General features: G+C 40.4%; 1 protein-coding gene across 3 annotated transcripts; it reads right to left on the reverse strand.

Moving 5' to 3' along the window:
- On the reverse strand, positions 5,768-10,077 carry LOC109837453 (plant intracellular Ras-group-related LRR protein 5-like). Of its 3 annotated transcripts, none has more exons than XM_020405711.1 (3): positions 9,523-10,077; positions 7,467-8,380; positions 5,768-6,210 (listed from the first exon to the last, which is right to left on the reverse strand). In XM_020405711.1, the coding sequence occupies exons 1-3, from the start codon at positions 10,007-10,009 to the stop codon at positions 6,067-6,069; spliced, it is 1,545 nt and encodes a 514-aa protein (XP_020261300.1). In that variant the 5' UTR covers positions 10,010-10,077; the 3' UTR covers positions 5,768-6,066. The 3 variants fall into 3 exon arrangements, with proteins under 3 accessions (XP_020261300.1, XP_020261299.1, XP_020261298.1); XM_020405710.1 differs by having other exon boundaries at positions 7,467-8,383; XM_020405709.1 differs by having other exon boundaries at positions 7,467-8,389; positions 9,523-10,076.

Here is a 10,694-nt window from a genome sequence, read left to right on the forward strand (position 1 = left end):
ACTGGGAACCTGGCTCAAAGAGATGAGCTCGCCTCAACTGTTAAGCTCGCCTGATTTGAGCGGTTCGCCGAAACTGGGAACCTGGCTCAAAGAGATGAGCTCGCCTCAACTGTTAAGCTCGCCTGATTTGAGCGGTTCGCCGAAACTGGGAACCTGGCTCAAAGAGATGAGCTCGCCTCAACTGTTAAGCTCGCCTGATTTGAGCGGTTCGCCGAAACTGGGAACCTGGCTCAAAGAGATGAGCTCGCCTCAACTGTTAAGCTCGCCTGATTTGAGCGGTTCGCCGAAACTGGGAACCTGGCTCAAAGAGATGAGCTCGCCTCAACTGTTAAGCTCGCCTGATTTGAGCGGTTCGCCGAAACTGGGAACCTGGCTCAAAGAGATGAGCTCGCCTCAACTGTTAAGCTCGCCTGATTTGAGCGGTTCGCCGAAACTGGGAACCTGGCTCAAAGAGATGAGCTCGCCTCAACTGTTAAGCTCGCCTGATTTGAGCGGTTCGCCGAAACTGGGAACCTGGCTCAAAGAGATGAGCTCGCCTCAACTGTTAAGCTCGCCTGATTTGAGCGGTTCGCCGAAACTGGGAACCTGGCTCAAAGAGATGAGCTCGCCTCAACTGTTAAGCTCGCCTGATTTGAGCGGTTCGCCGAAACTGGGAACCTGGCTCAAAGAGATGAGCTCGCCTCAACTGTTAAGCTCGCCTGATTTGAGCGGTTCGCCGAAACTGGGAACCTGGCTCAAAGAGATGAGCTCGCCTCAACTGTTAAGCTCGCCTGATTTGAGCGGTTCGCCGAAACTGGGAACCTGGCTCAAAGAGATGAGCTCGCCTCAACTGTTAAGCTCGCCTGATTTGAGCGGTTCGCCGAAACTGGGAACCTGGCTCAAAGAGATGAGCTCGCCTCAACTGTTAAGCTCGCCTGATTTGAGCGGTTCGCCGAAACTGGGAACCTGGCTCAAAGAGATGAGCTCGCCTCAACTGTTAAGCTCGCCTGATTTGAGCGGTTCGCCGAAACTGGGAACCTGGCTCAAAGAGATGAGCTCGCCTCAACTGTTAAGCTCGCCTGATTTGAGCGGTTCGCCGAAACTGGGAACCTGGCTCAAAGAGATGAGCTCGCCTCAACTGTTAAGCTCGCCTGATTTGAGCGGTTCGCCGAAACTGGGAACCTGGCTCAAAGAGATGAGCTCGCCTCAACTGTTAAGCTCGCCTGATTTGAGCGGTTCGCCGAAACTGGGAACCTGGCTCAAAGAGATGAGCTCGCCTCAACTGTTAAGCTCGCCTGATTTGAGCGGTTCGCCGAAAGCTAGCAGGCGAACTGGGTTTGCAGGCGAGCTCAGGTGCGCAGGCAGACTTGGGTCTGCAGGCGGATTTGGGACTGCAGGCGAATTTTGAGTTGCAGGCGAGCTTCAACTGCAGGCGAAGCTGGGGACTGCAAACGATCCTGGGGACTGCAGGCGAATTTCGAGCTGCAGGTGCGCAGGCAGACTTGGGTCTGCAGGCGGATTTGGGACTGCAGGCGAATTTTGAGTTGCAGGCGAGCTTCAACTGCAGGCGAAGCTGGGGACTGCAAACGATCCTGGGTCTGCAGGCGATCTTCAAGCCGTTAGGCGAGCTCTATAGCATGGATCGAAGAATAGGCCGTAACTTTCAAACCGTAAGTCGGAATTGGACGAATTATATATGAAAATCGCCTATCTCGACGAGATGGAGTCATCCGAACCGAGCCGAAGGCTTCGGTTCGCTTCCTCCATTTCGCCAAATTCCTTACGGTTTGGGAGATATTTGCGTTTTCCCCTCTTTTGCTATTTCGGGTGAGATTTTAGCAGTTTTGTTCTGAACTTCTCTGATAAGGATTTAAAGGCAATTTTTATTGCCTACAATTCCTATTTCGGTTCCCCCTATTATGGCTTCTGCATCTCTGTTCGAGACTTAAGTTTGAATCTGAACCTTCTAATTCATTCGATTTTCTTCTAACCTCCTCAGATAGAACCATAGCTACCACCTCATTTAGCTTCAACTTCTCCTTTTCCACCAAGTTGCTGATTACGGTCACGCAACCTGCCCAACTATCTGGCAACTGTGATAGTATCAATAGGGCCTGCACTTCGTCATCAAGCGTGATGTCGACTGAGATGAGTTGATCAACAATCATGTTGAACTTGCTGAGATGCATCGTGAAGGAACATCCTTTTGCCATCTTGAGGTTGAATAGCGTTTTGACGAGATGCACCTTATTTGTAGCTGAAGGTTGCTCGTACATTGTTACGAGCGCTTCCATAAGCCCCACCGTCGTCTTCTCCTTTAATATATTGTGTGCTATAGATTTTGTGAGGGCCAATCGGACCTGCCCCAGGGCTTTTCGATCTAATATTTCCCAGTCCTCGTTGGATTCTTCTTTATTCTATCCTTTTGCTTTACACATCAGCGAACGGTAAAGATCCTTCTTGTACAGATAGTCCTCCATCTATGACTTCCAATCGACGAAGTCTGACCAATCAAACTTCTCAATTTTAGATTTGTTTTCTTTTGTTATTTCTTACACACACAATCTGAACAAGGGCTCTAATATCAGTTGTTAGGGAATTCAAGCTACTCGACCACCTGTCAAATATGAAACCATCTACAAAATTTGTCCTACCGGATCTTGTATTAAGACAATAGAAAGAAGAAATCACAGCAAATAAAATTACAAGAAAAGAGAATATCAAGTTTTAACGAGGTTTGACAACTTGCCTACGTCCTCGGGAGCCACACAAATAATTTCCTTTATATCAAAGAAGATTACAAGCTTGTAAAGAGCAGATCTCAAACTTGAGATCTCTCAAAAACAAAGAAGCAACATAGACTTTCTGTTCTTCAAATAAGGCACAAGATTTTCCAACTTGGAAAATCTCTTCACAATCCGCTAAAAAAAATCGATACAGGAATCAGGAGAATTTTCTCTGAAAATTCTCCGCTGCCGTCTGGCTTCTGCAATTAATTCGCTAAGAAGAAGACTCAGCTCTTCTCGTGCAAAGGGTTCCCTTAAATAGGGAAACCCTAGCTACAGTTGGATCCAGCTGTCCTGCACACGCCTGTGAGGATCAAAGGCGAGCTCGCCTGACCTCATTCAAATTTCACCAGCAGCTGTCGACCCTGCCTGCACACGACTCGCCTGACATCATCGAGGACCTCGCCTATATCAAGCCGCCTCAAGCTCGCCTAACAGATCTTGACCTTGCATGAAGGTCTCAACGTCGCCTAAAGTCCACGACGTCGACCTCGCCTGAGTCGTAGGGTCGCCTCGCGTCGACCTCACCTATGTCGACTCGCCAGGAGCTCGTCGTCTCGTATGCGCCTTCGACTAGACCTCCCCTGAAGCTCGTCCTCGCGTGAAGGTCTCGAGCTCGCCTGCAATCGACCCAACCTCGCCCGACTTCCTCAAGCTCGCCCGCAGGTTTGGGTCTACACCCTATTTCCAACACATCATTCAAACATAGATCAATAAGAACCCCCAAACCAAAAATAATAGAAATAGGCCTAAAATACTTATTAAATTTACTTTCCATTTATAAAATCATATTTTCAAAATAATTATCCATACGATAATTATTAAAAAGTTTTAATATTTAAAACTTTTAAAGCAGCTTGAATAATAGTTGGATAATAACAACCAGATAATAATATAATAGCATCATAAAAAACTTACAACATCTCTTTTACACTATATATAACTAACCATTCATCCCCAGTTATTCCATACATACTACCAGAACTAGAATTAGAAGTATAGAAAGCAATAAAATCATTTATAATTTATTTATACTCTATTGTTACATTTAACTTTGCATAGGTAGAATTCTATTTATCGTCAACATCTTTTGAAATTAATCTGGGTTTAAAATTTTTTCTTTTACACAATTGTTTCCATCTTTTAAGTCTTTGTTCAGAAGCATTATGAGCATAAGCTATGGTCCTAACATTTTCTATCATAGTTTTAATTTCACCAAATGCACATTGAACAATTAAATTTAAAATACAGCACATACATCTAATATAAAAAATATCACCATGACATGGCAATAGCAAAGATGATTTGATATGCATTCTTATTACTTGCATCATCTAGTGAAAGAGAAAATATTTTTTCTAATATTTTTAATTTTATAAGTTCTTCTATTATTAAATTTGTAATATTAATACCACTATGTGATTCTTTAAATGCAATAAAAGAAATAATTCTTTTAAACATTTTCTAATTATCATCAATCCAGTGTGCTGTGATACATAAATAACTAGTTTATGCTCTAGATATCCAAATATCAGAAGTTAAAAAAAATTTACAGTTTAAATTTTAAAAATAAGAAATTATTTTTGCTTGTTCCTCGTGATAATATTTCAAAATGTCACGTTGACAAGATTGACGAGAAATTTTTTTAAATACGGGATAAAAACCATCGGTAATCATATGTTCAAAATCATCATCTTCTACTAATTTTAAAAAAATGTTTTTAAGAACAATAAACCTAATGACGCATTTCTTGGCTTTAATTGTCATAATTCTAACCACCGAGACTACCGGAGGATGAGAATTGGGAGAGTAAAGATTGTCGGATATCACCTTGAGGCGTTGCCTGACCTCTGTTGTGCTTGTCTAAATAGCGTTTGAGATGATTAGTGCCGCTTTTATGATGAGCTTGGAAAATATAGTTGCACAATGCACACTTAGCCTTCTGAGTAAGAAGCCTACAGTGTTGATCTCTGGTGAATTCTATCTTCTCAAAAACGTTCCACACATCAAATCTTGGCCTTTTAGGAGCTCTAGGTGCAGAATCATCCCCACTGGATTCATGATCAACATCGGTAGGAGGAGTAACTGTAACTCTTGTAGTAGGAGTATTATGACTCATTTCAACATCGGGTGTTGAGATTTGCCCTTCATAAATTAGAGGAGGAAGCCATTTGATTGAAGAATTAGAGAGCAAAAACGAGCATAAAAAAGTATTAGAGAGTAATAGAGAGAAGTAGATGAGTTTAAGATGAGAAAAACAAATAAAAACTCCCTCTATTTATAGAGACATCTCTAACCAAATGACCAAAATACCCTAAAAAATTAGCCTTTTTTGATCGTTTTTAGGGGTATTTTGGTCAAAAACTAAAATATGGCCATCATGATCGTTTGGGTCGGCCCGGGCTGCCCGGCCAACGGTCACGATTGTGACCGTTGTGGTTTCCGGCCCGCGGTCCGTCTCCACCCGCCGTACTCCAGGCACGCTGGCTCGACGCCTTTTGCTAGCCAGTCCCGACCCGGGTTGGGTGGGAGCGCCAGGCAAAGCGGCTCCGGGTCCAGGTCGCCGGAGCCAATCGGCCTAGATTTTTGGGCCATGCTCGGGCCTGAGTTGGGCTTGGGCCCGGCCGGGTCTAGTCCAGACACCAGGCTGGGCCCGGGCCTTCGGCCCAAATGGACAACCTACCTATAAACTTGACAAAATAAAACACTCAAGTGCTCATAAAAAAGTTTGAGTGCTTATAAACATTTACGTAGATAAGTTTGAGGTACATACAAATTAGTAGAGATGTTGGGAGTACTATGATTACAACAAGCCCGAAGAATCCATTAGAAGAGTTAAAGAGTAAACAACGTAACAACAATCCCTTCTATAATAAGCATAATCAAGAGCAGCCAACTAAATCATTTTTCCTTTTTTGTTATTTTCGGCAGGCCTATTTTCCCTGAAAGCAAGTACTGAAATAAAGAGGAAGTCGCTACCTTGGTAAGAGGAAATGAAGAGAGAGAGCAAAAATTTTAACCCTTTACATTCTCATAAAGAGTGTCTTTACAAACAAATTAACTGCAAGATTCAGCCTAAATATACACACAATTTCAGTAACACACATCTACAGAAATGCAGGTAGTCTAAAATCAATTTACATCCAAAGACAGAAACATAAACAAGGATGAACAAACAATGGAAGATAAGTTCCGGGCTGAACCATTTACAAGCTTGGATAAAACATAAACAAGGATGAACAAACAAAGGCAGACAAGTTCATGGCTGAACCATTTAAAAGGTTGGATAAAAGTTCAGACCTCACACATTTGCAAAATTAACCTTTGAGTTGACATCCTTGTTTCTTGGTCGGAACAAAGAGCAAAACCAGTACCAAAATCCTTTTCTCTCCGAAGATGGAGCCCCAGCACCTGCAGCTAAATCTGCCATATACTCCACAACTGCCTGTTGAGCAACAAAAACATAAGACATTTGAGACTCATTAAAGACGGGGTAAATTTCACAAACCTCCCATAGGTTTGGCGCTAATTTTGAGATAATCTCTAATCTCCCTAAACTTAAAAATGTCATTTAACCATCCTTAAGTTTTGGGGATTAACAACGCACCCCCCCCCTCCCAACCAAACCCAAAAAAAACACCTCCTCTCTCCTTCCAACACAAACCCCCATAAACAACTCACGGTGTTAGATGAACCTGTTAATCTAAGTGTAGACCTAAAGCTGAAGCTGGAATCAAGAAGATGAAGCAAAACGAAGGAAACGGGAAAATTACAGTACGGTCGACCGCGATGCTCTCGGCGGTCGACCGCGAACGTGCACAAAAACAGAAAAAGTCTCTGGACTTTTTCCGGTCGACCGCGGCGGTTGGTACGGTCGACCGCGCCTGGACCCTGGAGTTGAGTTGGTCTCTGGACTTTTCACGGTCGACCGCAACTGGTTCGGCGGTCGACCGCGAGTCGAGCTGGCAGTTTCCTAATCTGTTTTGAATTCTGTTTGAGCTGAGATTCATATATATACCTATATGTTTCTAGGGCTAAAAAAAGGGACGTGAATGACCATCAGAAGAAAAAAAAAAGAGAGAATCTCAGAGAGATTAATCCCTTGTTTGAATGCTTGTATTTCTTCTTCAATTAATTAAAGAGATTGTGTGGTGTGGCTCCTGAGGAAGTAGGCACGTTGCCGAACCTCATTAAATTCGTGTGTTCTCTTTTGTTCTTATTTCTGCAAGTTTTTATCTTTGATTTGTGGTGAATTTCTTTCTTGCTCAACTTTCTAACAAGGTCTGAAAGTGTAAGTAAAGGTTCGATGTGATTGAATTCCCAACAGAACCAGTAAAGAAGATCAGAATATCCTCCACCCTCCTCAAATTAACACTCTATTTATCAAAACTAATTAAATTAAATCCCTAAAATTCGACCGAGCTTAAAAGGTTTATGTGAGAATTATCTTTTAAAATTATTAGATAGACATAAAAGGGGTTCTCTCATCTTGGGCATTTTGATCATTTGGACGCACATGATTTTCACAAGCACAGTCTAGTCAGGGGGTTTATCTGACAAAACTTGAAAGGGGTTAAATGACATTTCTAAAGTTTGGGGGTTAATCTCAAAAATAGCCAAGCTTAAAGGGAGGTTTCGTGAACTTTACCCTTGAAAACTTGCATAAGATTTGCATCAAAAGGATATTATTTTCATAGATACCTGAGCGCCAAGCTTAACTACTTGTCTTGGTGGCACTTCAAGAGGAGTTTCATCAGCACAGAATACTCGCAGCTTTGACAGGAGTCTGAAGGAGACTGGCAATTCTCTTATCTGATTGCTGCTTATATCCAATTCCTCAAGCATCTCCAAATTGCCAATAGATCTTGGCAGAGACCTCAAGTCTGCGAAGTTCCTCCCAACATCTAATTTCACGAGATTAGTTGCAAAGCAGAGGCACTCTGGGATTGATTCAAGCTCGTTGAAGGAAACATCCAGTTCTTTCAATTTTGACAATGAGCCCATTGTAGTAGGCAAGCTCTTGATTCTATTGTAGTGTAGAGTTAGAATCTCTAGACATTCTAGATTCCCAACTGCTTCTGGAAGTGCTTTCAGCTGGTTGAAGTCTAACCTGAGTTCGATAAGTGAAGTACAAGATCCAATAGTATAAGGAAGCTCTTCAAGCTCATTTGTCTCCACATTAAGTCTTCTCAAATTCTTTAAATTCCCTAATGTATCAGGGAGAACTACTAACTGATTGGAACTCAGATCCAAATTGGCTAGATTCGTGAGGTTGCCAAATGAAGCGGGTAGAGATTTCAACCTGTTAGAATGCAGATCAAGATCAGTCAAATTGGATAGCTCTCCAAATGATTCTGGTAAGTTTATCAGCTGGTTCGAGTGAATATCGAGTATTCTTAATAACTTCAGGCTACTTATAGTTGATGGTAATGCCATGATCCTGTTCTCTGATAAATCCAGCTCTGTTACTTCATGTAATTTTCCGAGAGATAAGGGGAGCCACTCGATTTGATCCATTAATTTGCCTCGAAGATCAAGAACTCCAGTGCCTTGCTTTGCTGATGTCTCAATTAAGTTGGCTACGTTGATGAGGGACAATTTTTCTTCGTCGTCGCCTGCTGGAACTAGAGAGAAACAACATTCAGATTGTTATAACTTACAAATTAAATTGACAAAGACAGAATTTATTGAGAAGCAATAATGGCAGAGCTAAAAACAAACTCACTTACCAAACAAAAGGTCTGAGAGAAATTAAATGTTAACGTATATATTATCCTGTTAAGCAGTGAATCTTAGCAAAAGATAAAAGAACGAATTGTGTCATTAACTGTATTTGTTTATCGACCATTTTAAAGTACCAAAGTCGATTATCTTCTGTAAATATAGAAAAACCTTACGGAGCTCATATAAGTAATATGCCTGTAATTATCTGATGCATAATATTTTTGATTTATTTTGAATGTTCAACATGGTCTAGCTCATAATGGAAGTTGTAAGAAAATTATAGCTTTAACTGCCAGCATTTGATAGACTTCGTTTATTGTTTTAGTTGTGGCATATGGATTCAATGTACAGCTTAACTACTCAGCTTTAGCCATTCTGCTTCTGAATAAAATAAACAACATGCTCCAAGAAGAGAAAACAAAGATGCTACCTAGTGATTTACACAGTGGAGGCCAAGATTAACATTAAATAAAAAAATGACGACTTGACTGCGAAATGAATGATTATTAATTAGCCATGACTCATATATGGAACCATCTCTAAGCCTAAACAAACCCACAAACTTCCCATTCTAAGAATGAAGATCCCACAGAGGAAACTAAAAATCTTTTATCCTGATAACAATAACATAGCTGAATACCTTCATCTTCTTCCACCGAAAAAAAAAAAGAAAAAAAAGAAGAACGTTACTCTGAGTTTATGCCTTTCATCACAAAAAAAGCCCAACAAAAATGTCAAAATTCAAACACTACATAAGAAAGTTAGAAACTTCCCTATATAATCAAGCCAAATATTCAAGTCCTTCGGCAAAAGAAAGACAGGTTTATTTTCTTTTCTACTCATTAAATAAACTCCTAAAAGTTTATGCCTTTCATCACAAAACCACAAATTTGAACTGGGTTTCTCTAAAAGCCCATAAAATTTTCAAAGTAAAAAAGTGGGTTTTCATCACAAAGCCAAAATCTAAACCGGGACTCACCCAAAATTACCTAATAAAACAAAACCAAAAAAAAAAAGAAGAGAGAGAACATACTCTGAGTCTGAGCTAAAGGGACCTCAGTTTTGAGAGAAGAAACAAGCCCCAAATCCCCCAATTTCTTCTCCTCCTCTTCAACCTTCTTCCTTTTCTCAAACCCAGCAAGCTTCTCCTCTTCCCTCTCACCCCCAACAAGTTTCGAAGCCCTCTGAATCAAATCTTCAAACACTTGAAATCTCAAGTCCAAATCCACAACATGCTGAGCCTCCTTCCTCTGCTCGTGGGCTTGAAGCAGCACCAAGTTCTTTCTCGCCTGTTGAAGGATGGAGAATAGCTCGTCCGGGACATCGGGGGGTTTCTGTAAATTATCGATTTCTTGGAGCTTGAGTTCTTGTTCAGCGGTTGAGGTTTGGATTATGGCCATGGCGGCTTCGACTTGTTCGATGGTTGGGCGAGGGGGGAGAGAGCGGTAAAGGCGCATGATCTCGTCAATGGCTTCGATGATTGAGGCTGGGATTGGGTTTGATTTTGAGAGCAGAGCCATTTTTGATTGATTGATTTCTTGAGAGGAGAGAGAGAGTAATGAGAGAGGAGAGAGTGAGGATGGAGTTTTATACTAGGATTAGAAATTTGGCCAGTGTGTTTTATTAGAAGGGAAATTTTGGAGATAAAAATTAGAAGGTTTGGGCGTGGGTTAATTACTAGGGATTCAACTTTTAATAGTAACGGTAAAAAAAATTTAGTTACAGCCATGATCTGAATTTGCTTGCGGGATGAAAGTCCTCCTTATTAGAGCATCTCCAACCATAAAACCCAAAATGGTGTAGTTTTTACATCAAGTTTGTGTAGTTTTTACACCAAATCACTATTTCATCTCCAACCTATTACACCAAATTTTACACCAAAAAGAATATTCCTTTTATTATTCTTATCTTTTAACATTTTATCTATTTAAAATATTTAACAAATTATGTAATTATATAATACATTACATATAATTAATTATAATAATACATTATATAATTAATTTTTATCTAAATGGTGTAGTTTTTCTTATTTCTTTTTTAATTTTATTTTAATAATTATTTTATACTCTAATTTCATTATAATAATTTTTTTTGAATTTTATTTTAATAATTATTTTATACTCTAATTTCATTATAATAATTAATATAAGATAATATATATTATTAATACAAATATAAAAAACAAAAGCAAAAAGAATAAAG

The sequence above is a fragment of the Asparagus officinalis genome, chromosome 4 (assembly GCF_001876935.1).
Source record: "Asparagus officinalis chromosome 4, Aspof.V1, whole genome shotgun sequence".
Taxonomy (NCBI): Eukaryota; Viridiplantae; Streptophyta; class Magnoliopsida; order Asparagales; family Asparagaceae; genus Asparagus; species Asparagus officinalis.